Below are 27,951 nucleotides of genomic sequence, written 5' to 3'. Positions count from 1 at the left end.
AATGAGACCAGTGTAACATGGACTAGTCCATCAGCATTTACTCTCTCTCTCTCTCTCTCTCTCTCTCGACCTCCACCCCTCCCTTCCCACCTCCCTTTCTCCCTCTGTCACCCATCTTTTCTCATATACAGTACATACAGGCTGGACACATTTTCTTACTCACTGCTCCCACTTCCCTTAACTTTCTCTCAGCACAGAATATTGATGTGCTTTTTAAGAGCCCTCTGTCACATTCTAGCGGTCTGCACTCCATTTCCAACCAGAAGCGAGAGTGAAAAGAATTTGGCATTGACTCCCATTTCAGCTATAAATGCTACCATGGCAATGACTCGAGTGCCATTCCTCAAGCCCCACAATTTTCACTTGATAATGAGGCAATATGCTCCCAGTGAATGTCACTTTGCATCAATTTATATAATAAATTTATCTGATCTTCCCACTGACTCAAACAGTATTCTCAAGCTCCAACGTCCTTCTTAATGTAGAAATATTATTTCTAGAACATGCTTACTCCGGCACTCGGTGCATTTCTCAGTCGGCATGTCAAATAAAGAAATATTAAAGCAATGCGCACTCACAAACACTCAGCAGAGTTTGATAACCATGAGGTGAGTGGCAATTACTGCCGTGCTAATTAGAAATACTTTTACTTGGAAAGGACTATGAAAGGTGCCTGATGATATGAGGTAACTGCAAGCGAGATCATGCACAGACCATAAAAACACAGCGTGTATACGCATATGAATGACACAACATTTCAATTACAATATTCTGCTGCAGAAATAATGAAGCAATCAAACAGCGCTCTCTTGATCATACTGCTTTTCAATATTTGCATTAAGCCAACACATTTAAACGTATAGGTGCTATCTAAACAAACTTCATTATGTATTGTAACAGCAAGGTTGGAGAAGAAATCAAGGCCTTCTATTTGAAGTTGATACACACATTTTAATGTATTTCTTCGTCTAACAAGGTAAGTATTCATTCCAATACGTGACGTAAAATGCTAATTATTAGTCAATAAACGGCACTTTGGAAAAATGCAACATTTATGGATTTTCATGCAGCAATACAAACCCTGTGAATCAGCCTAAACAAATAAAAATCAATCATTGTGCTAAACTTAATCTATCTCTTAACGTGAAGAATTAACTGGAAAACAAGAGAAACTGACAACTGTTCTGCATTAAAAGGGAATTCAACCCAAACACATTTTTTTCAAGAGTACATTTTCCCAGCAGGCCCACTAATTGAAACACGGCATTCTGATTAATATTGCGTTTGTGGAATATGAGTTACAGTAAGCAGCAAAATCCACCCCTTTTTAGCCATATCTGGGGGCGGCCATTTTGTCACTTATGTCGACTGAAAATGACATCACAACTGCTCAGGGCTCAGGTAACGACCAATCACGGCTGCCTTGTTTTCTGAAGCTGAGCCGTGATTGGTCGTTACCTGAGCCCTGAGCAGTTGTGATATCATTTTCAGTCAACAGAAGTGACAAAATGGCCGCCCCCAGAGATGGCTAAAAATTGGTGGATTAACTCTTATTCCACAAACGCAATATTTATCAGAATGCCTTGTTTCAACTAGTGGGCTTGCATAGAACATATTCTTGAAAAAAATATGTTTGGGTTGACTTCCCATTAAGGCCGGGAGCGCATAACCACGTATCTACCACTAAAGCCAGGAGCGCCGTTGCATGTTTCTACCCTTTAAGCCAGGAAAGCGTTTACGTCATTTTTGTTTTATCCAGTCCTCTGTCTCTTAGCCAATGAAATGCATCAGAATATACACGCAATGGTGTCGTGACCCTTTCGGAGGATGAATTTTTTGCCAGACGCGCAGATGATCGCGGGAACTCTGAAATAAGTAACGGCAGTGAAAAAGACGACGCGCTTGTGGACTTTGAACCACCGGAACAAGTTGAACGCGAGATATGGTTAAGGTATATGTTTGTAGACAATGATATCGATGCCTTTGTAACAGAAGAGAGAATTGTAATTACCACTCGATTTTTAAAAATAAAAAATAGAGCTTCTCTTGCACTGACACTTTATTTTTACATCTACGATTGAGACAGTAAATAATAATAAACTCAGGCCTGTGTGAAAGCCACACAAGCTCTCAAATTCTGTTCTGCTACAGAGGCTGAGATATCAATCATTTAGTAGGTGTTGAATTTCCAGGAAAACTTCAGGTTTTAGAGGATGATTATAGAGTCACCCTTAGGTTTATGGGGAGATGTTGAGCCAGGTGGTTTAGGCCTTAATGGATTAATAATATCCCACTACCATGGTGCAATTTAGCTAATACAGTACATTCACAAATTAATATATTTCAAATGTGAGAACAAGTTAACATTTATCTTTGGCCAAATTTGCAGACAAATAAGCATTTATTTGAACGTGAATAATTATTCAGATTCATCACTTTTGTGAAATTGCACCTTGACCATCCTTCAAGCAAATCGCTCCCAATCAATCATTCATGTCTTTTTACCACCTCCCTTTTCTTGCTCATCTCGCTCTAGTGTCATGTCTTTATCCTTTTTGGTTCCCTGCAGCCTCCACTCACCAGGCCTTGCGGTGTAATCTGGGGGATTGTGCGGTTTCTGGGTGTGAGAGGTGAGGATACAGCAGGATGAGCGTGATAATCTGACGCACTGGATTACAGCCCAATCTCTAATCTCTCTGGCCATCCGCCGTGTAGGGAATACCTCTGAGGGTAGTGAATTAATATCAACCCATCGTCTTAACTTTGCCCATTTCTATGTCCTAGTTTTTATCCGGCACCTAAATCAATAGATGTTGAAACAATAGATTGTGATGCAAGTCATAAGTAAATTCAATGGGCCCCGTGTGCTCTATTATCTTGGATTTAACTCCCGATTTGAGCGTTAATCCTCCGAATGTGAGGATTCATCAAGAGCCGTTGCTTTAGGGATGTCCCAGGTTGCCTAAAATGCAGTGGGTGCAGTTTATCTGACACCTTCTCTCAGTCTAAGTGCTGAACATGAGCACTGACAACTATGCAATATCCATCAGCCAACCGTGAAGGTTGTTGTGTCCTGCCTGACATCATGACCTGCAACACTCACAATTAATGTACCGTATCATGGGGTTAAATTGGTGTTAGTAATTCCTCTGGCTAGTTGAGAAGAGAGTGGCGAGAGTCAATTCAAGTCACGTAGCGGCTAACAGGGAACATGATTAACCAATTATCTTGCCTTTCTTTGAAATGACTAATAAGTTCTAAACTAATTATAGAGTGAGGTCTATTATCAGAACATGCGTCACACATAGCATACTGTGTATGCAAGCCAAGGTTCAAATAAAAATGTTCTGACTGGTATTCACACCTTTGGACAGTCAGTTTCAGTGTGTACTGACAATTCAAATGTGCTTTGTTTGAAGTAAGGTGGAACATTACATTTGTTATGACAAGTATTAAGGTAGTGATAAAGAAAGCAATGCATGTACTGTATGGGCAAAAAACAATATCTTATATATATATATATATATATATATATATATATATATATATATATATATATATATATATATATATATATACACACACACACTCAACAAAAATATAAATGCAACACTTTTGTTTCTGCTCCCATTTTTTATGAGATGAGCTCAAGGTTTATGAGATGAACTCAAATGTCTAAATTTTTTCCACATACACAATACAGTCCTGAGCTGGTGTGGCTACACGTGGGCTGCGGTTGTGAGGCTGGTTGGATGTACTGTCAAATTCTCTGAAACGCCTTTGGAGACGGCTTATGGTAGAAAAATGAACATTCAATACACGAGCAATAGCTCTGGTTGACATTCCTGCTGTCAGCATGCCAATGGCACGTTCCCTCAAATCCTGCGACATCTGTGGCATTGTGCTGTGTGGAAAAACTGCACCTTTCAGATTGGCCTTTTATTTTGGGCAGTCTAAGGCACACCTGTGCACTAATCATGGTGTCTAATCAGAATCATATGGCACACCTGTGAGATGGAATGGATTATTTTGACAATGGAGAAGAGCTCACTATCACAGATTTAGACCGATTTGTGAACAATATTTGAGAGAAATAGTGATGTGTATGTGGAAAAAAATGTACACCTTTGAGATGAACTCATAAAAAATGGGAACAAAAACTTCCTGTGGCAGAAGATCTGCTCCCTTTGCAGTCAAACTTAGAGGAGACTCACTGTCGCAAAGACAGACTTTTGCACGGTTTTATTTTAAACAGTTGCTCAACAGCTCATTGGAGAAATCCAAAACACTTTGCAAAGCCAAATTCAAATACCATATTAGTTGTACGTCTTTGGTGTATCGTTCAACAGTTGTATTTTACAGGAAAAGAACCATAATGAAGGATCAAAGAAAGCTAGTGGAACAGTCTTTGAATTGAAATATACTTGTATTTTTTGTCCACATTAATTCCAAGATTTTACTCAAGTACAGTAAATATCTGTTCAAAGCTTCGTAAAAAATTGTAGTTGAAAAATGTGATTAATTGCGATCAATTATGGAAATTTTTGTGAATAGTTGGTTAATGTAAAGTAAAGTAAAACGAGCGTCCACAGGCGGATAGACGGATCAGTCCGTCACATAGACGGAATATATATGCATACATACAGTGGGTACAGAAATTATTCAGACTGCTTGAAATGTTTCACTTTCTGTGTCATTGCAGCCATTTGCCAAAATCAAAAAAGTTCATTTGTATGTGTCATTAATGTACACTCGGCACCCCGTCTTGACAGGAAAAATCAGAAATGTAGAAATGTTTGCTAATTTATTAATAAAGAAAACTGAATTATCACATCATAAGTATGTCATAAGTATTCAGACGGTGTTGCATTTTATTGAGGCGAGGCACTCTTTTGCGCTAGTACAGCCATGAGTCTTCTTGGGAATGATGCAATATATATATATATATATATATATATATATATATATATATATATATATATATATATATATATATATATATATATATATATATATACACATATATGTATATATATATATATATATATATATATATATATATATATATATATATATATATATATATATATATATATATATATATATATATATATATATACATATATGTATATAATCAGGATCATTATCAGGCTTTTGCAAACCTTACTGATGAGCTGAGCATTTGAATCAGGTGCGTTGGAATAGGGATACACCTAAAACATGATGTATAGGGGCTCTTGAGGACTGGACTTGGGCACCCCTGATATACTGTATCTGTCATTAATATGTTTTTTCTTTTTTTTAAGCTCACCTCTGTCACTGGCATGTGTGTTCTCTGGGTTGAGTGTGTCCAGCAGGTGGATGGAGCTGGTAGGTCTAGTTTCGCGATCCTCCTGTTGATGGTCTGCTGAGCTCACACCATTCTCATACAGCTGGCTCTCGCCGTGCCGCAGATGCCAGGTCAGACCTAACAGGTGGACGGCTACACACAAACACACATGCGTGCAATGAGTAGCAAAGGGAGAGAAAGGAGAGAAAAGATTAGAATTCAGCATGTGTATATGGGCATGTCTGACTCTCCTTTAATGCCCATATCTGGGCCATCATTCATTTTATGTGCTTATTAGTGTCCATCAAGGCAGCACACAATTAGCAGATGCACAAAGAACACAGGCAAACATACCCCCCCCCCACACACACACACACACACATGCATGGTCGCACACATGCACACCCAGCAGCCTTTCACATACAGTAGATTGTGGCAGAGGTGGGCAATTATGGGATATCTTCAGAACTTGAGCCCAAGGCTGATATTAAAGTGCTAACACAGTCTTTTGTGCATGACTAATGATGCTTTGAAAGCCGCTGCCGATTCACAATCCATATGGGCCTTTTAAACAACAAAGGGTATGGGAGGATACTAGATTTCCCCCTCCCGCTCATCAAACTGTTTACTGGGAAAACAATTCAACACACTGTTAAATAGAAACAACCAACACCTGCCCATTAAAGAAATTAATTGTCTTGCACGACTGTCAATAAAACATTCCATAAAATATTCACCACGCTCAAACAAATCTTAATGTTCCATGTATGCAAAGTTGCAGTCCTACGTTGCTTTCATTTTTACTTGAAACATATCTTTAAAGGATGATTTGCTTCACTGAAGCAAAGAAGAAATAAATGAAATAAATCACTGCCACGTTTTCTTCTGTGACACCTTCGGAACATCAAACAAAGGCAAAGAGTCGAACCACAAAGTAACTTTGCATTGGTGGCAGTCAGAGGCTGTCTGCAAGCATTGCAGATCAAAGAACTTCTGAAGACTTCAAACATCTTCACTGTCTATCTTCCTTCTGTTGATTGGTGGCAGCCACAGAAAGCCCTTGACACAAGCTTGCAAACTCACACACAAAATGGCTGCTCAGGAAACCCAAATTAGACATGATGACCAACACAAATGAACAAGCTGATGCCTTCCACACGGACTTACTTGTAACCCACTTGAGCTCTCGATCATCAACCATTTGATGAGGGATACTTAAATAACGTAAAACATCAACTTGGGACATTTTGACGCAATGCTGTACCCTCTTACGGGGATCAGGAAACAATATATACTCAACATCTTACTAGCTTGAGCCAATGTTGGTTTAGCTCTCGAATCACGCACAATATGAGTTCTTCAAAGCAAAACACTGATGATGATTACAAGGGCCACGAGGGAGACGTCATGCAACATTTAGTTCACACTAATTGAACTGTCAGCCTGTGACAAGACCAGACATTGACATGCACACATTCTGCACATCAATATGACTACAAGTCATTCATACGAAATGTGTCTTCTTTTTTTCTCTCAACTCTAAATTTTCTATTATAAAGATTTGGTCTTGGGGGTTTCGTAATTCACAAATGGAAAAGCAACTTATAATGACACTAGAGGTAGAGCAATGCAAATTGCCTGTCTTATATATTGTGTGGTTGGAGTTTGTCGCCATTTAGTATATCCCATTAATTCACTTTGAACCTGGGTCATTGTGACTTGGACTCAAATTTATTGGAACACTTAGGACTTGACTTGCAAAATGTAGAAAACTTGTGACTTGACTTGGACTTGGGAGTTCAAGACACAGGACTTGATTTAGCTCGAAACATGATGACAAAAGAGTTGATTGTTGTTCGGGTTAAAAGATGAACATAAAATTAGTTAGTGAGGGTAGCCAGCTGTGACCCGCACGGTTCAGAGATGGTCTGGAGAGGCCGAGGAGGCCTTAAAGGACTGCTTCAGCACAACTGTGTGGGAAGTATTCAGCGATGCTCACGGGGAAGACATTAGTAGTCTAACGGACACTGTTACAGACTATATAAATTTCTGCATGGAGAACACCATACCCACCAGGACAGTAAGGTGTTTCTCCAACAACAAACCCTGGATCACACCAGACATAAAAGCTCTCCTGAAGGAGAAGAGGAGGGCTTTTGCGTCAGGCAACATAGAGGAGCGGAGGACTGTGCAGCGCCAGCTGAGGAGGAGGATCAGAGAGGGGAAAAGGTCCTACAAGAAGAGGATGGAGGAGCAGCTGCTGCAGAATAACGCCAGGGGAGTCTGGAGGGGCCTGAAGACCATCTCAGGCCACGGACAACCCAAGACCCGGACTGGGGGGGACCTGCAGTGGGCAAATGAGCTAAATCTCTTTTTCAATAGGTTCGATCAGATGCCTGCCTCCACTCAGTCTCTCCTGCTGCAGTCTCCACCTACTCCTCCTGCTGGGCGTGTCACCCCCTCCCCTCTTTTTTCCACAGTCTCCAGCTCCCAGCTACACCAGATAGCCACCACTCCTTCCTGTCCAGCCTTGGCCTTCACAACATCTCAGGTGAGGAACCAGCTGAAGAAGATGAAGGCGAGGAAGGCAGCGGGTCCAGATGGCATCAGCCCCCAGCTCCTCAAATCCTGCGCAGACCAGCTGTGTGGAATTGTCCAGCACATGTTCAACCTGAGCCTGAAGCTGGGCAGGGTCCCCCAGCTATGGAAAACATCCTGCCTGGTCCCGGTGCCAAAGACCCCCCACCCGAAGGAGCTCAACAGCTTCAGACCGGTGGCGCTGACGTCTCACCTGATGAAGACCCAGGAGAGACTGGCCCTTGTCCACCTGCGCCCCCTGGTGAGCTCCTCAATGGACCCACTCCAGTTCGCATACCAGCCTGGCATCAGTGTGGATGATGCCATCATCTACCTCCTCCACACTTCACTCTCCCACCTGGAGAAGGCGGGGAGCACTGTGAGGATCATGTTCTTTGATTTCTCCAGTGCTTTCAACACCATCCAGCCCACCCTACTGGGAGACAAGCTGGAGCGGGCGGGGGTGGCGCACCACCTCACCACATGGATCCAGGACTACCTCACAAACCGGCCACAGTATGTGAGGACACAGGACTGTGTGTCTGACGTGCTCCTCTGCAGCACGGGGGCCCCACAGGGAACTGTCTTGGCTCCCTTCCTGTTCACCCTCTACACTTCGGACTTCAACTACAACACCCCTACCTGTCACCTGCAGAAGTTCTCTGACGACTCTGCGATTGTCGGCCTCATCACAGGCGGAGATGATCGGGAGTACAGAGAACTTACTCAGGGTTTTGTGGACTGGTGCCAGCAGAACCGCCTCCTGATCAATGCGGGGAAATCCAAAGAAATGGTGGTGGATTTCGGTAGGCGCCAGCACTCTTCACCTGCACCAGTGAACATCCGGGGAACAGATGTTGAGAGAGTCTCAACTTACAAGTACCTGGGTGTTCATCTGAACAATAAACTGGACTGGTGCGACAACACAGACGCCCTCTATAGGAAGAGTCAGAGCAGACTCTTCCTACTCAGGAGACTGAGGTCTTTTGGGGTTCAGGGGACACTCCTCAGGAACTTTTATGACTCGGTGGTTGCATCGGTCATCTTCCAGGGAGTGGTCACCTGGGCAGGCGGCGTCTCGGCCCGGGACAAGAAGCGGCTGGACAAACTGGTCAAGAGGGCCGGCTCTGTCCTGGGCTGCTCCCTGGACTCTGTGGACTCGGTGGGGGACAGGAGGATGTTGGCCAAGCTGTCATCAATGCTGGGCAACCCGGACCACCCCCTCCAGGGCACCCTAACAGCACTCCACAGCACCTTCAGTGACAGACTGTTACACCCTCGCTGTGCAAAGGAGAGATTCCGCCGTTCCTTCTTGCCTGCTGCTGTCAGACTCTTTAACAAGAACATTGTGTAGTCTCTACAAACTGGCGGTCATTAGTGCAATTGTGCAGTCCTGCACCTGAGCTCGTATCGTGCAATACCCAATATTCCCCACTACTGTAATACCGTGCAATACTCAACATTCCCCACTACTGTTAGTCTAGTTTTATTTTTATCCAATGCTGTTCCTTACATTTCACTACAGCACTGCAGCACTGTCACTTAGAGTATTTTTTCCTCTGTACTATGTACAGGCCGAAATGAGTGTTCCTCATATTTTTTATGTAGATGTAGGTTGGTGTGTATACACATGTGTATATACACATGTTACTGCGTATATCTACATAGGTTTGATTCTAAATGTTTGCCGTCAATGTTATACATTAATGGCCACATTATGCCGCCGCCCCTGTGTGACCTATATCTTTGCTACTGTAACAATGAAAATTTCCCCACTGTGGGATCAATAAAGGCATTCTTATTCTTATTCTTATTCTTATTCTTATATGCGAGTGCACACTGGGAACGGCACTGTTATGATTGGAGGATTCGCCCATTAATCTGGGAATGGCACTGTCATGAATGGCGGGTTCGCCTGTGAAACTTTACTTTAAACTTTACTTAAAATTAAACCTCTTACCACAGAGAATCACGTCATCTCATTTAATAGAATATTGTCATGTCGACTGGGACATGAGGGGGCGTGGACTTTCAGATATACAAATTGCAACATCAAACTTTGGTCATCATTTGAATATCCATTTTGCAGGGGGGGCAACAGAATGGAAGCATGGAAGCCCTTTAAAAGGACGAGGACGGACGGGGTCGGAGAATTATATTTTTTATGAATAAGGACGGAGGAACGAGGACGGAAGGGTACCCAAGTCGCGGACGGACGACGGACCGGCAAAAGAGGGCCAAGTGCCCAGCTCCGGTGCTAAATATACACAAATTAACTCCATCTTGACAAATCACGTGTTTACATCGATCTCCGCGTGTCACATGCTTGTGACACGACTGATCTGATGAATGTAGTGCTGCATGTAAACGGCAGATCGGAATAAATCATGTCACAAGTAAACAGGTGAGCACAGATCTTCATTTGGAATTACTTCAATCGGAATAACAGAAAAGTCTCTATGTAAAATCTACGACTCATGATCTAGTCCCAATTTACAGATCAATGTGTTTACTCACAGTGAAATCTGTGCCTGTTTAATTGAAAACAAAGATGATATACTCGTAGGAAGCCACGATTATGCCCTTGTATGAATGGCAAAAGGTTTATTGTTTCTTCTGACATTTAATGGAAGGACATTAGTTATGCCTGTCCCTATACAGCAATGGCAGATAGATTTTTAAAAGACATTTATTTGTAATTCATAATTGCTATTTTTAAGACCAATTAATTGAAATTGTATCATTTTCTCCTTGCCTCCTTTTGATCTTTCGTGGCACACAAGGGTGCCCAGCACACCGGTTTGGAAGCACTGCTGTATAACACTGTTTATCAGCCTACATTGAACCAAGAAAAATATATTTTACATGAGAAAAATCTCATGTAAAATCCCACTGAACAAAAATGTACCAAAAAGTGGGTACACAAGTGAACGCATGTGATCTCTTCAAAACACGTGTTAGTTGAAAACTCTGAGGCCCCCCCAATTGGGTTACTGAATCCTCTTCCCTCGCCCCAGTAGTGTTGCCTTTTCGTGTAAAACTTTGTTTTACATCTCTGTGTACATCTATTTATATTGGGCACCAACAGTAAGACAAAGATTTAAAAAAAAACTAAAACAGAAAAAGAAAAATGGTGTTGATCATTTGTACAAAGTATATGGTCATGTCACATCCTGTTAAATTATAGGAAATATGCATCTGATGGCCAAGCTTTTCGTGAGCTGACTTCCTCCGTGAAAATTCATTCTCCACTGAGAAATCATTTTCAGACTACGGGCACACAATGCACCACCATAGAGCCCAGACTATGATGAATTTTACATAAAACCGATATGAAACACAATTTGCAAGTCCAAATACTCCTGCATGTTATTTGGCAGAAAAGAGTGCTCTGTTTTATCTGTACTTTTGTGAATCCGAAATGTTTTTCTTGTGCCTCAATGCACCAACATGTTAGTCCTTTGCTACTCCAGCGACGACTCTGTGACAGCGGTCCTTAACAACTCTCCTGCCCTCTCCTCTTCACCACAACATCCCTAAAAAGCTGCTCTTAGAATACTTGCCCTTCCTGCTCATCAGTCGCTCCTATTTTTTTTTCTTGCTCACTCTTTGTTTTATAGTTGTTAACCTTTAGCGTACAACACTTACTATCTTGAGTCACAGAGCTGTGATGAGGGACATGATGAGAAGAGGATGGTCATGTGGAGTGTATGTGCGGAGTGTGCACTCTAGCAATTGTAAGCACAGCAACAGGAATGACTCTTTCGGCTCTGTAAAGGTACACATATATTTTTTGACAGCGACAATATCATAGTAAGTCATACACGTCATTTCATCATCTGTTTCAGTCAAATATCAATTCATCCATTATCGATACCGCTTATCCTCACAAGGGTCGCGGGGCATGCTGGAGCCTATCCCAGCTGTCTTCGGGCAGTAGGCGGGGGACACCCTGAATTGGTTCCCAGCCAATCGCAGGGCACACAGAGACTTTAGAGTGTCCAATCAACTTACCATGCATGTTTTTGGAATGTGGGAGGAAAGCGGAGTACCCGGAGAAAACCCACGCAGGCACGGAGAGAACATGCAAACTCCACACAGGGAGGCCGGAGCCGGATCGAACCCACGCCCTCTGTACTGTGAGGCGGACGTACTAACCAGTCGACCACCGTGCCGCCTCAGTCAAATATGATTAATGCAAATATCTTGTATTATTTAATTACTTTTAAAGCTCATGAGGCCATGAGCATTGTCAAACCTCTGTTTAATTTTAGGAAGACAGTAAAGTCATTTCACAATTTTGTAACATTTGCAATATTTGTAGCAACATCAGAGAGACAGCTGGTCCCAAGAAGGCCATCACTTCAAATATAACAGAAAAGTCAAATCTAAGTAGCCTCCGGGCATAACTTGTGCTTAACAATGGTTTGACAAAACCAACTCAATTGAAATTCAGTGTTGTTTCTCATATTCCAACAAATACAATTTGAACAGTTGTCATGGAGATACAGTATGTTGCTGCTAAGGGATTTATTATAGCCTTAGACTCCCAAAACAATAGTAAACCTTAAGCTCAAACAAGCTATAGCCCAGCATCCAACATGTGCTTAACATCAACACACAGAGAGATAAATCTACAAATTCTACAAATTGCACACAGGGAAAAAGATTAAATTTCTAAATCAGTTGTTGACTAGTATTGAGACACACCCACCAATATTCTTCACCTGTTTAAATATAATGACAGCTTGCTCATTAGAACAAAAAAAAAACATGGACAAGCTGATGACATTCTGAACAAATAACCTCTAATTTTAAGTAATTGGTCAGATTTGTTCTATGAAATGTGTTTGTCAAATGTTAAGATTAAAGTTATGTATCCTAGACTTGTTATTCAAAGCAATGTGCCTTTAAATTCCGGGTTAACATTATATCAAAATATGTTGTGGTGTTCTAAAATGCAAGACAATCTTCTGGCTTGGCCACAAATTGGAATCTCACCACAGATTATCTTTATTCCCTGAAGAAACCGTCAGTGGGTCTCATGGCTACTGTAATATTTACAGCCATCTGCTTTACCCGACTCAAAGGAATAAATACATATATAAATATTGTATAATAAATAAATAAAGTCAGAAGCAAATATACAATAGCTGAAAGTGATGGCCGTGACAAAAAAAAATAATGTTACCAAAAAGTGTCCCTCTGTCCCTACTCCCTAAAATGCCAGATGTATCGGAAATTTCGAAGGGGGGGGGGGGTCAATTGGAAGTATTATGTTTAAAACGTCTTATTACAATTGGCGCACTGGGAAAGACCATGTATGTTACAATACACATGCTGGAAAAAATAAACAAAATGTATATTTTAAAGATTCAATTATGGTACTTCATGACACCTTATTCTTGTGAATTTAAGAAAAAGACACACTCATCCACACACACACACACTCTTCCAACAGCATGCAGTCAGTTATGTGAGCAGTGTGTGCTCTGCATGAATCATTGCTTGTACTCTTTTTCTCCCTGGCTGTCTATCCATCTTTCCTTCTGTGTCCATCTTCTCAGCGTTCTTCCCACAAGGTGCCTAACGGTTGGAGAAATACTCAGAGGAAGTCCAGTCATTATTTCCTGAAGAGGCAGCAGCACAGTGGAGCCAGTGAACTGAGAGCTGCAGCGCAGCAAGCTAACAGGCCAATGTCCTCCTGCACATGAATCATTGATCAGCGTGACAGTGAGATGACTGCCACAGGTAATAGGACGGCAGTGCACTGAGGGGGTTCTGTGCTGTCACTTACCCCCTGAGATCGACTTGAAGGATATGGTTGAAGAGAGACTACGACTCAAAGAGAGACGGTGCTTTTACTTGTAATATGTCTACGTGGAGTACAGTAGGGAACCAATGTATTTGTCGAATAACTGTTACTATATTTTTTATGTTGAGAGCTAGAATAGAATGTCATTTGAACCACTGGATGTGTACTTTTGTGACATTTACTTAGTTTCCTATTAAATGTTGATGCTGATTTGCGTAAAGGACAAGATTGGGAAACATGTTTAGTTTTGCCATTGAAGTCCGATTTCATTCTGACCAAGTGGAGCAGAGACTTACAGTACCAGATGTAACAGATGGTGCTGTGGTGAAAAAGCTTGCTCAGTGAAGGGGTCACCACCGACTTCATAATACATATTACTGTGACATTGTGTACTATGTAGTGCTGGAGTGGAACAGTATCACCAAGCACATTTCCAGTCAGATGGACAGGTTTCATTATGTCCAGCCTTGGTAGTGGTCTGACCCCTATTGAATCCCACTGTTGTAAAAACTATAGTTTTCATTATATTAATCATGATTATATTAGCAGGGAGAACGTGTTAACATTTTTCAAATGCCAACAGAAATTATCATGACATACCATCTATTCAGCTATGCCGTTTTGGAGCTTCTGAATTATCTCAAATTTACAAGCAGCAGTCACGCATATCACCTCTGAGCAGTGATGGGCATTGGTGGCCGTTATGTTTAACTACATTTCCCACTAGCATTGGTGTTTTCAATATATAGCTTTTCAATAGCGAAGCTTCTTTTGTGATCACATCACAATTGTGTGGTAGCGTTCATAGATGCTACATTTTCTCTGGCAAATCTTAAATTCATCTCTTCCATTTGATGTCACACATTATGTAGCGATTCTCCAGCTGAAGCTGGTCCAAGACGATACTGATGAATTATGCAGAGCGATATGGATTATGGAATGTGCGTAACTGGATACTAATGCAGAGAAGGGGGAGGAAGTGTATTCATTTTGTCAATCTGCACTGTTACAAACTTACAAATTCATGCTACTTACAAAACACTTACAGTCCTGTTAAAAAGTATTTGTCCTATTCTCAAAATCCAATTTTGTACAGTTTTCCAACTTCAATGTTTAAGATCATCAAGCAAAATGTGAATATCAGATGAAGATAACCAACGTAAACAAAATGGAGTCTATAAATGGTTATTTTATTTATTAAGGAAAAAAAAATCACAACTACCTGGCCCTTGTATGGAAAAGTACTTGCCCTACTTATTAAATCATGAATTAACTATGGCTAATCATTTTTTCATTTTTGGAACGCTGAGTTCATTTTCACTGGCGACACCCAAGCCTGATTACCTCCAGACCTGTTCAATCAAGACATCACTCAAACATAATCTGTCTGACAAAACCAAGTCAGCCAAAAGATCTCAGCAACAAAATGCCACAATCCAAAGGAATTCAAGGACAGACAAGTAATAAAATCATTATATCATTATATGTGTATAAATAAACTAACCCATAAGCATGGAAAGGGGTACAAGGCCATTCCAAAATGTTTTTAAGACTCCAGCAAATCATGGTCAGAGCCGTTATCCACAAATGGAGAAAAAGATATGGAACTGTGGTGAACCTTTCCAAGAGTGGTGGGCCTACAAAAAATACCCCAAGAGCACAGCGGCAACTCATCCAGGAGGGCATCAAGAGAAGAGAAGACTGGGTAAGAATGACATCCATGGCAAAAACCGTTGCTGACCAAAGGCAACATAAAGGATTGTCTTACTTTTGGAAGAAAAAAAATCTGTATGATTCACAAGACTTTTGGGACACTATTCTACGAAGTGGTGGGATGAAAGTTGATCTTTTTGGAAGGTGTGCATCTCATTACATCTAGCGTGAATGTAACATGGCATTTCAGAAAACCATATCAACAGTCAAACCACAGTCATGGTAGCGGTAGTGTGACTCTCTGGGGCTCCTTGCTTCTTCAGGACCTGGACTAATTGCTCTTTACCAGAAAATCCCAAAGGAGAATGTTCAGCCATCAGTTTGTGACGTCAAGCTGAAGCACACTTATGGTCTGCAGCAGGACAATGATTACAAAAAAAAAGGAAAAGAAAGTTCTGGACCGGCCTCGTCAAAGTATAGACTTTTGTCCAAATGAAGTGTTGTGTGGCATGACCTTAAAAAGGCCATTCATGATTGAAAACCTTCCGGTGTTGGTGATTTAAAGATATTCTGCAAAGGAGAGTGGGCCAAACATCTCTACAGAGATATGGAAAAATCAATGGCAATTACAGATACAAAACAGTTATTAGGTTTAGGGGGCAAGTATATTTTTTCAAACAGGGCCAGGTAGCTTTAAATACATATTTTTTACAATACTTGTACTATTTTACTCATATTTTTTTTACATGTATTTACTTATTTATATTATCTTTTGGGCGGCACGGTGGTCGACTGGTTAGCACGTCCGCCTCACAGTTCAGCGGTCGTGGGTTCGATCCCGGCTCCGGCCTCCCTGTGTGGAGTTTGCATGTTCTCCCCGTGCCTGCGTGGGTTTTCTCCGGGCACTCCGGTTTCCTCCCACATTCCAAAAACATGCATGGTAAGTTGATTGGATACTCTAAATTGCCCCTAGGTGTGATTGTGAGTGCGGATGTTTGTCTCTGTGTGCCCTGCGATTGGCTGGCAACCAGTTCAGGGTGTCCCCCGCCTACTGCCCAAAGACAGCTGGGATAGGCTCCAGCACGCCCCGCGACCCTTGTGAGGAGAAGCGGTACAGATAATGGATGGATGGATATTATCTTTTGCCCTTAATAAATAAAATCACCATCTAAAACAGTATTTTATGTTTACTTATTAAAGAGGGGATGCAAAAAAAGGAATTTCAGAAAAGGGCAATACTTTTTCACGGCACTGTATATGTTCTCATGTTTACCGTCCAACCCAAAAATGTGGTCCTGTCAACAATGAAGACATTCAGCATGAATATAAGGGCACACATCACGGTATGTAAGAGTAATTTAAGATTTCATATCTTAAAAAAAACTAAATTCAATACAGGAGAACAATGCCCATACTTGAAATTATACTACATTAAAATGGAACCTTGAATGACCCTGTTTACGAAAAATGTGGGTTTGCACCATATGTTTGTACAAAAATGACCTCTGTTTACATACTCTTTTGGTATTCAAACGACATTGGCATGGACGTTTAGTTGTGCTTCTTCTGTGCTTCTCATGTTGTGTAATGCTGCTCCGTGCATCATGCAAGGCAAGGTAGTCTACCACTACTGTTTTGCTTTTTATTAGGCTATGTCCACACTGCAGGACATGATGTCCAATTCAGCTTTTTAGTTAAATCAGATTTTGTAATACTCATTCATATGACAAAAACAAATGCGACTTGTAACGTGAATGGAAAGCACCTGTGATGTGACATGCATGTGCACAAAACCCCACATCGAGTGACGTGAACCAAAAAAAAAAAAAACAATGTCATGTGGTACAGTGCAGTAAATAAGGTCCTGTGTGTAGAGGCCCATTTTATCTTATCATATTGTCAGGGTAGTGAGGCGCGAGGAGGTAGAAATATTATGGGGATATGAGGCGACACTCCTCGATCTCCTCATTTCATGGAGCCGTCTACTAAAGATGACGTCAGCTCATTGCCGCGCCTATGAAATGAACCGTCTCCATTAATGAAATACTACTATCGCCACGAATGTCAATTTCATGCTTCATGTTTCAAGTGGGGTTACATTCGAATATAAGGTCGAATATAAGGTTTGTTACGCGAAACAACTTTTCAGGTTCACGGACAATTGTCTCCCGAGCACTCTCCCCCGCGCACACGAAGCGCATATTGGGCTTTTGATGAGGTATTGGTCGGATGTGTGCGTACATAATGCAGACGCATTGCATACATATCCAATTTATATCCACATACGATAGAGGCTCAGGTCTGATTTGAAAAAAAATGGAATTGTACTGTTCACATGTTGCATAGGAGCAAAAAAAATCCAAACTGAGCTGAAGCGTGAATACAGCCTAGGACTGACAAATGAGAAAGTGCTCGCCTGTGCAGGGCAATCAAAAAGTTACAAAAAAGTCCAAAAGAACAATTAATCATTTAAATGAGAATGTGACATTCGACTTTCTCAATATTTTTTTAACAGAGATTGACAAGTTTTCCTCGATTCCAAATTTAAACAATGAAATACAAAAGAGGCAGACATACTAACAATAATACTAACAACAATATTATTATTATTAATAATAATATTAATAATAATTTCCCCATGTTATTATAAAAGAAGACTGTTTTTCTATGGAGGAGCTGAAGTCCTCCCATTTTCACCCTTCCTCTAGTTAAAAACAACGATCAACTCATTAGCTTTAAGTGTTTTATTTATTTACATTAGGGGTGTAACAGTACACTAAATCACATTTCGGTTCGGTTTGTTTTTTGGAAACTTCGGTTCGGTATATTTTTGGTACAAAAAATAAACAGATTTTTTTTTCTTAAATATGTTTATTTTGAAAAGATGACTAGTAAATGGTACATTTTTTAGAAAAATAAACAAAAGCGAACCATTAGACACTGAAATCTTTAAACACTCAGCAGCAACAGCCTATGACACATCTAAGTATTCAAGTTAAAGACGAGTTGTCATGACAGTACATGTATACACTTTTTGTGATAAAAAAATACATACAATAACAGTTACAATTATTGCTAACTATATTAAAACTCTTTTTGTAATGATTAAAAAAAAAAAGTCTTACTGAAATTGTATACACTTTTTAGGCATTGAAATCTTTGCATGTTCAACAGCATATCGTAACGAATTGAGTTATCTGTGTTGTGGTCGGATTTGTGTGTTGCTGAGTTCTGATGTTTCCGAGGTTCATGAATGCATCGAGTGGAGCAGCGGAGAAAGAAGAGCGCAAGCAGTTGTACTTGGATTAATAAAAATGTGATAATTAAACTACGTCTGACGGCGTGTTCCTGGAAGATAAATCTCGCTGTTTAAGTTTGGCGTTTTGGGCTAAAAAGTCTGCTTGCCTCCTCGTCTAAGAAACATTCACAGTCGAATGATGCCGTGCATGTTAGACGTGCTAGCCGCAACATAGCCGCCGATTTCATGTAGCAATGTCTGCACACACCTTTCAGACTTATCCACGCACCTTTCCCCATCGGCGATGAGGAACACGAAAGCCAGAATGTTCCCAAACAGGACACTGCAGTGTACGCGGGGACCTTCGAGCTCTGGCTCTTTACTGGCTCTCACTGTTGTGCCGCCACTCTCGTCTTCCGCACACAACATTCAGCGTCCGTGCATAAGCTCACGCTAATAAGTGGACCGAACCGAACGCAAGCGGACCGAACCGAACATGCCATACCAAAACGTATTAATACACCCGAGTGTACCGTTACACCCCTAATTTACATTAGCATGTCCATTCATTTCAATGGGAAACATTTCCTCGGTTTATGAACCTTACAGGATATATATGGGCTCACTAAACGGATTAAGTTCATAATCCAAGGTGCCACTGCGTTACTTTAATGCACACTGTTTATTATGTTTAAAACAATAGACTACAGACACGCATTAGACAATGATAGTAAGAAACAGAGCTGGGCATTTTACTAAAAAAATGTTGTCCGTTTATTGCCTTGCAGAGCTGCGGCGCCTGCGTGTGACGTGAAATTATGTTCTCAATGCCATTTGGCTGACCCCGACCGAGTGGGACCACGTGGGTCGATTAAACATGCAGGACGGAAACTCGGGGACGGAGGGACGATGCCCAGCTCTGTCGCCTTCCGCCGTCCGTCTATCCACCTTTCTTTCTGGCTGGGCCAAATAGTAATCACCTATAGAACGGTCAGCCTAGCATTTTAAACGGGCTACCATCTTCGACCAACTTCTACTACAACCCCAACTGTTTAGCCGTTGTGCTGTTCCAAGTTTTAAACACAACGTTTCCAAATGCCACAAACTCTGAATGTGTTAAATCAAACACAGTGTGACTTTTATACTTTTGCTGGTTCCCCCCAAATAATCGGAGTGATTTATTTCTTTTCCGCAGTTCCATAAAGTTTGTTTCTCTTCCATAAACACTTCCAATTTCATCAATTCAAACTTAATTTTGTGCTTTTGGTGCTCTCCCAATTTTCCATGGAGAAACCAATCAGCGCTACCTAAAGTACAACACTCTGTTTAAATACAACTGACACTATCATATGTACATGTGTTGCCAACAGCACACTCAATCGGTGAGTGAACTTGCAATTTAGCACCAGCTATTTGGGAACTTAAAGATCACAATCTTAGTACATCACACACAACACAGTAGAGCAAACATGCAATTTAGTGAACACTCTTTGGGATCTTAGTAAATGAGGTCCATAGTATTAGAATGAACCGGTGAAAAGACAAAAAATCAATTCCCGCATTTAAGCATCAGTCATTCCATTTAGCGTGTAGGTTAGCATGTACAGTAAATGCAATTGCTCATCCAAGTTCCATTGCGTGGCTGTGTCAGCCTCCAGCAAAGCCACAACTTCAGAGGGATGGTGGTGGCGGTGGCGGCGGCAGTGGAGGGAGGGAGGGAATGCGGCCAGAGATAAAAGTCACACACAAGAGGGAGAGAGCGGAGTAATGGAGGAGAGAGATAAATGGGCAAAACAAGTGTGAAGGAGAGTGAAGGGGAGTGAGGGATGGGAACTCCTAAGCCAATAAAACAAATTTCTGACTGAGACTGACTGAGAGGCTGGGGTGCGTCGATGTTTGTATGTGTTTTGAGGGTCGATTCATTATGACAGACATCAAATGGTCAAATGTTTTTCTTACTAGCCCCAACTGCGCTGACTCTTTAAGTCTGCATGTTTATGTGCATGATTGGGCCACTGCTGACATGCGCTTCTGTGCTATTGTGTATTATATGAGTGCGGCAGACACAGTTATAGTCTAAGGATTTAATGAGCACGAATTGATGTGTAAAGAAAGGGCAGGGGAGTGAGTGTCATTATGATGATGACAGCTCTGACGAAGGCTGAAGTGATAGCCGAAACTGTCAGCAGGGTAAGAGATTTTTCTCTTCAATGGAAAAAATATTGTCTGGAAAAAGAAACTCCAAACCTCATTCAAAAAGAAGACAAGATGAACGCCATAGCATTAGACCTATGCACAGTTAGGAGTGAGACAATGGCAACTTTGATGAGTTTGATGCACCGCAGTGGTCATAGAATAAGCCTTTAAATGCTAAACTCAGTGTTGGAGTTGTCACGTGCTGCCACTGTTGGACTGTTTTACATTTCATGTCACACCCGCCACCTACTCTCTGTGTTTACCTCCTACTTGCTGTCTAACTAATCTGGCCCTTTGCTGAAAGATGAGTCATGTTCCAGACATACAGGATTAACTGAAGCAGGGACAGGTGCCATTTTACATCCCCCTCTGGCAGTCGTCAACAAACACGACAAAGCAAGCAACACACACCACTTACATTATATGGGCAATGATATGACCCCACATATAAGCAATGGAAATTGTTCGAATTATGTTTTCTTTCCTCCCTTCGGCAGTTACAGCTTATACTCTTCTGAAAGACGTGCTATGCATATTTTGAACGTTTCTGCCCATTTTTGTTCATTCATTCAAAAAAATATGTGAGGTCAGAAGTCACCGATGTTTTTAGCTGACACCATTTTACTTCATGTCAAAGGTATTCAATGGGGTTGAGGTCAGGGGTCTGAGAAAGTTTGTCCACCCCATCCCAACACATTTGGTATGATGGACCTTTCTCAATGTCAAACTGGAACACAGACTCTTCCAACCAAGTCAGAATCATTGTTCATATTCTATTGGTAAGAGTAACATGAAGATTAGAGCAAATAACAAAGTGTTTGAGTGATTAATTGATGAGTCTGATTCTGACTATATGATGCATCTCAGTGCTTGGGACAGACCACGGAGAAATATGAATGGAAAACAATCTGTAAACCCATCTGAGTGCATGTGAATATATCCTTGCCAGGTGATCTTCGGATTCATCGAATTGTATTTCAATCTCTGTGCCCTTCTGGAGATGTTTTTTTTTTTTCCAAAGCCTTCTCTTTCTATTCAAAGCCTTAGTATGACCACAGCTTGTCTAGCCTTTTAAAAGCAATTTTATCTGAGGCTCCTGTAGCAGTTAGAGCAGTTTTAGCAAAGGCCAGTGGGTTTCTTAAAGCTGCATCGGTCGACCAAAATAGAAGAGTGAAAACAAAGAGAAACTGGACCAATCAATATAAACCCCAATGAGGCATGAGGCATGAAGCAGCTGGCTGAAAGAAGCTGCGGGTGAGGAACACACACACACGCATGCGTGCACACACACGCACACAAAAAAAAAATACACGCGATCAAAAAACATTCAGAAAGTGAAGAACACCAACATACAATTGGATTCACAAGTTCACAAGTACAAGTGTACTCATTCTCAAACTATCAACCATTAAAGCTGTAGAATGTGCATTTGTGCATTCTATAGTCTGCTCAGTTAATTGGACAGTTATTTTGGCTGCAGTAATCAATAAGTGACCAAGATCGGAGAATACTCTCCTTCTGGATTAAAAATTGAAACACACATGATGTTTAGATTCACATTACACATTATATTTGTCGTTTAAGAGCAACATAAACCACAGAGAACACAAAAACATGTTTTGCTGAAATTTTGTATTACTGCATGCATTTATTTAATTATGGCATTTGTAGGTAATATTGCTGGCAATGGGATTCATAGAGAAAACAAAAATTGTACAGACACAGAAAAAAACATCGAAACAGTAGTCGTTATTTTCATAATTATATTATTTGTAGCATATTTTTTGGACTGTAAATCGCGTTTTTATTTTCATAGATTGGCCGGGTGTGTGATTTATACTCCGGAGCGACTTATGTGTGAAATTATTAACACATTATTACCTGTATATCATTTAACATGTTATTTTAACCCACATAAAGAACATAAAGTTAATCCTAAAAGCTATTAAAATGCATACGTTTTTTTAATCAGAGTTTATTAAAGATTGAAAAAGGCAGGCAAAAAGTCAATTGCATGCCGTAAACAGTTACTAGTTGCAAACACGTTCTATTTCATCCCTACTGACCGCCAGGGGGCGGTGCTTTAAGATGGCGGTCATTCAGGATTCATAAAACCGTAGTTACAGAAATCACTGAGACACTGATGGCACACCACAGGTTTTTTTTTCCCCCATGCAAATATGCTTTGTGCTGGTTGGAGGGTAGGCCTATTTGGCTGAAAAAAAGAATTCACAAGGGGTACATCACTGGAAAAAAGGTTGTACTGGATGTTTGTGTACAATCATGCATGTGTCTTTAAGAGGTGGGGCCTGGAGGGGTGACTTGTGATGTTGATGATTGTGAGTGTCTGGGCGAGAGTTGTGGCAAGCTCCTGTGTGAATGCGCTTAATGTCTGTGTTTAACTGTTCTCTCGACATTCAATAAATTGCTGAAACATGGTCTCCTTTCCCACATGTGAGAGCATTACAGTAAGTACAAATACAATCAAAACCTATTAAAAAAACACTTAAAATTTGATATAGCTGGGGAACAATGTGGCTTTAAAACGACAGGTGAAGAACATAAATAATAACAACCCCACGGTGACACTTCACTCTGCGTCTGTTATTACTATACAGTATAATGTTACCGTAATCTAATGAATGTGCTCACTAGATTAATTGCTTTGAGGTTTTGAGCCATCCTGGTGTGAGTGGTATGTCCACACCTACAATTTCACACCACACTTCATTGGGACCTCCAGAAAGGGCCCCCATTATATCCCTTGAGTTTGAAGTAATTTATGCATGCATGTAGTGTATTTATGTATTCATGTTTGACAGGCAGCTACAGATGATAACTGATCTGCCTCATCCTCCCACACACTCAAATGTGCAATATTTTAGCCATAAATAAGTCACTCAAAACTAATTGTTTATTCTTTTAATTTCCATAATTCACCGTGTTGCATGCAGGCCATTAGATTACTTTCTAATATCTAACCAGCACATGCAGCAGGAGCTATCAAACAGGGAAATAGCAGTGTTTACAACCTATTGAGCTGTCGGATGTGTTCACGGATAAGACAGCTGCAATGTTACATCCGTGCCATCTGGAGTGACAGATTATCCTCACAAAATAAGATTCAATAACAATTTGTAATCATTTGTTGTACTTATTTTTAATGTAATTTTATTTTTTACTCCCTCCACACTATTGTCTTCTGTGAGCATGGACTGATACTTTGTTCTGTGTGAAGAACCATACAAGAGGTAACATTGGCAACCTATGACAGTCCCTGCTATGTTTTTTTAACAAGTGCTCAATAACAGAGACAACTTAATTCAAGGTAGAAAGTAATAATCTTTGCAACAAATATGGGACGCCAACCGGTGGTGGTCAAACAACCCCCGGCCGTCTTCTCTTCAACTGACCTGGAATACACATCCAACTTTCTGAGCTTCCGACAGCCCAGACTTTTGGGGGATATTCCAGGGCCCAACAGACCAACGGCATGTTCTTGACAATACAACCACAGATAACAAAGAGTTGTTATCTGGCCACAGGATCACAACAACACAAGAAACAGCATAAAGATGCCAGACCCACTGTGTCTTTATTCAATTAGCACGTCTCTTTTGGACCTGCCAGGGAGATCAAACTCAAAGTGACGTGCCTGAGAGGCGCCGCCGCCAGTTGGAATATGCACCCAACAACCGAACCACACATTACTAGGACAAGTGTGACCTAGTAATGTCATGCCATGTGAAATTAGACATGTTAAAATACTTGTTGGGTTTTAATTTTTTTATCACTCAAAATCATTTCAGGGACGAGCATCTGAAGAGCAGGTAAGCTTCATTCCCAGGTGGTAGAACGCATAAAAGCTTCTTTTTTTTTGTTTTTTTTGTAACTGCATCAGCACAAGTCGTTGCATGGAAAATGAAAAATGCTATATGAGTCAATCAGAATGTGTTGGATGTTGTTTTCTTGTGAAAAATTCTGAAGCTTCAAAACTACACAATTAGGGAACACTCTTCTTACATGCAACGCCCATACGTGGGGGTGAAATCAGCCAACCTCATTAACCTCATTGAAAAACTCCGCTCTCGAAAGACCTTTTTTTTTCTAAAACTCCTCTCTTGAAAAAAACTCAGCTCTTGGAAAACTCACTATCTTGACTCTCAACTCTCTTGAACAACCTTTTTTTAAACGTTTTTTTTTTTTTTTGGTTCGCTTCCGTTTTCGTTTTTGAGGGTCGCCCAGAGCCCGAGACCAATCATGGTGCGTGTGGCGATCTCCATTTTCTTCGGCCCGATCCGGTTGGTTCTAGCACTCACTAGCTTAAACAGAAAACTGCGCATCTGCACCCAAAACAGGTGCGCCCAAAGCCGACCCGCTATCACGACCAGTGTCCGCGAGCCCGGAAGGGATAGCCCAAATTGTTCTGAACCACGCTGCGTGCTGAGCTGCAGAACCTCCGGGTCCTTTCCAATAATTTTTCTTTGGTTGAACTTATAATTTTTGGCCTTGACTTTTTCTTCCTCTTCCTGGCTCTCTGTGACGTCACTCTCCCGCTGCGAGCCGTTTTTCCCTCCGCGCTGAGCGATGACAATCAACACCCGTAAGTGCAGCTTGCAATTTCCTAAAGTGCATACAGTTGGTGCATAATTCAATTGGGAAACAAAACTGAATTACGAGGACTTTTACGTCCATTTTTGTCAAAAGAATTAATCCAAAACGGGCGTGGTGCACCTACCGGTGTTCGAGAGTTAGTGCAGGCATTAACTCGAATCGCCGTCTATTTATTAAATAATACTTAATACCAGCAATTCCTACATCTTATGCAGTTATATGTTTTATCCTGTAAATTAACCCTCAGTATTGCTCCAATGAAACCGATATGTGCAAGTGGATTGCTATGAAGAAAACCTAGAAAGTATGTGCAGGGTCCGCTGAGCTCTCACTGGTTGGGTAAAGCTATCCTCAGTCTGAGGAGTCCACTGAGGTGTGCAGAGGAGAAAGAGAGAGCTACAGAGCTACAAGGCACTCTCTAGGGAGGCCACGCCTGCCACAACACACAAATGTACTATAGAGTGTTAGCTGTGTGTCATCCGGCTTGATTACGCTTCATCAAAGCAGTTTTGCTCTTTTATTATGTTTATATATTTATATTTTACAATCCTGTGCTATTGCTCTTTAACAAAAACATGTAGCAAAACATTACTTTTTTTAGATGGGGCTGAAACAGATTAATGGCATTTCCATTATTTTCAACACGGAAACAGGGAAAGTTTTTTATAACATCGCATCACAGCCTCTGGTCATATTTGATTCAATGTAATATATATCATAATAGCAAATCCTTCAATTGAGAAATGAGTGTGAAATTAATTGATGCACAGCATACCCTAATGAGCTTTTCTGACACAAAAGGGCATCAAGGTTTTAGAGAAGCAGAACTCAAATGAGGCTTAAACAATAAAATGAGTGACTGGTGGTGGTGTCATCACATCTATCCTTCAAGATTATAGATGCAATCTGAACCTGTCCTCTAGCTCTCCTTAAATGCCCCATCATAATGCCCGCTCCTCATATCTGATGGTCGTGCTGTGCTTAATAACAAGTTAAGTCTGCAGGATGGAGGTGCACTGGGAAATGAACAAATTAACAAAGCAATTCATAGTCTCTGCAGCACTGTGGGGGTCTGCGAGCAGAGACAAAGGGTAGTAAAGAAACCGTGGAATACTGTGTCACCTGCTGAAAACGAGGCATGTGCTGCAATGATTTAAAAGCAGTAATATCTGCATTCATATGTTGCCCTATATACTCTCTAATTGGACACCTTAATCAGAGACATAATATTACCGCTTCATTATTGACTGTGTTATTTTTCGGCAAATTAATTAAATCACATATTATAACTTCACACACAAGGCTTTGCTGACTCATGTGAGGTTAGTTATAAGAACTGTTTCGTCTCACTTGTGTCTAATCAATTATTTAAATCCAGAAAATTTCCAACAAGGCGTGGTGGGTAAGTGATTAGCACATCCACCTCACAGTTCTGGGTTGAGAATTTGAGGCTAGGCTCTGATCTTCCTGTGTGTTTGCGTGTTCTCCCCGTATTTGCGTGTGTCTTTCCGGGTACTCTGGCTTCCTCCCACATTCTGTGTCGAAGAATCTAAATCAGGGGTCTGAAACTCAATTTACCTCTTAAGTATTCCACAAAAAAGGTGTTCAAGTATTAATATATATATATATATATATATATATATATATATATATATATATATAATCCAATCTTTTCAATCTTTATTAATAACAGTTCAGAACATTAATTGTTCTTCAGAATGTGAACAAAATTGGTGACCCAGTTGTCTCTCTCATCTCCCCTGTACTTTGCATACTCCTCAGCATTTTCACTTGAACAATGGCATCTGATTTCTTGAGCACTGCAACTTTTTCTATGCATTCAAGACAGGCAGTTTGCACCTGTGCTCAGCAAAAAAATGTTCTGGGCCGAATTTACCATAGGAATGTGTGGCTTTTGCGCAGGGCTAACAGGTAATGGAGCAAACAGATCGCGTTGAATTCACAAACCACAAGCAGATAGTGAAATGTGTCACAAACTACGATGTCATGCAGAATGCACCTTGGTGCGCTGGTGATATTTGTGCTTATTTAAATGAGGTGATATGCATGTATTTGGCAGAAAAATTTCCCACCTCTACGCAAATGAGCCGCATTGATAAGCAATGTGTGATTCACGAACGCCAGCGCTAATAGCCACACGCCATTTTGGGGGAGCATACAACGCCAATAAAAGGCTGGTGTAAACTTGGTGCTACTCATTGGAAGCCTCTTTTGAGCGAGGAAGCGCGCAATGTGAGGAAACACAGCACATGTACAAGATATTGTGGTCTGAATTTAAGCCCCCCCCCCACCCCCCAATCTCTTGTCGACCAAGTAATTCCATGCCATGAAAGACGGCAGTTTTCTGTTTTGTTTGGCACCAAAACATTATTTCAAAAGCTGTTGGGATGAAAATAGCCATACATTTGAAGGGCACCTAAGGTCATCTAGTACCCAAGTGGCAAGACTTTTGTCAGGGACTTTATGTATGTATGTAATAGTATGTAAGTATGTATTTATAATAAGCAA

The 27,951-nt window shown here is 41.0% G+C and overlaps 1 protein-coding gene across 3 annotated transcripts in view; it reads right to left on the bottom strand.

The window, feature by feature from the left end:
• tenm1 (teneurin transmembrane protein 1) overlaps nucleotides 1-27,951 on the bottom strand; it is a 298,794-nt gene that overhangs the window by 160,590 nt on the left and 110,253 nt on the right. For all 3 annotated transcript variants that reach the window (XM_086023607.1, XM_086023606.1, XM_086023608.1), the window contains one exon: nucleotides 5,312-5,482. In XM_086023607.1, the coding sequence (XP_085879733.1) occupies nucleotides 5,312-5,482 (171 nt within the window). The remainder of the gene's footprint in view (nucleotides 1-5,311; nucleotides 5,483-27,951) is intronic.

This window comes from Filicampus tigris, chromosome 2 (assembly GCF_054856515.1).
Source record: "Filicampus tigris isolate MCC_2025a chromosome 2, RoL_Ftig_1.0, whole genome shotgun sequence".
NCBI lineage: Eukaryota > Metazoa > Chordata > Actinopteri > Syngnathiformes > Syngnathidae > Filicampus > Filicampus tigris.
Note: the sequence above shows the minus strand (reverse complement) of the source record. Positions and strands in the feature narration are given on the sequence as shown.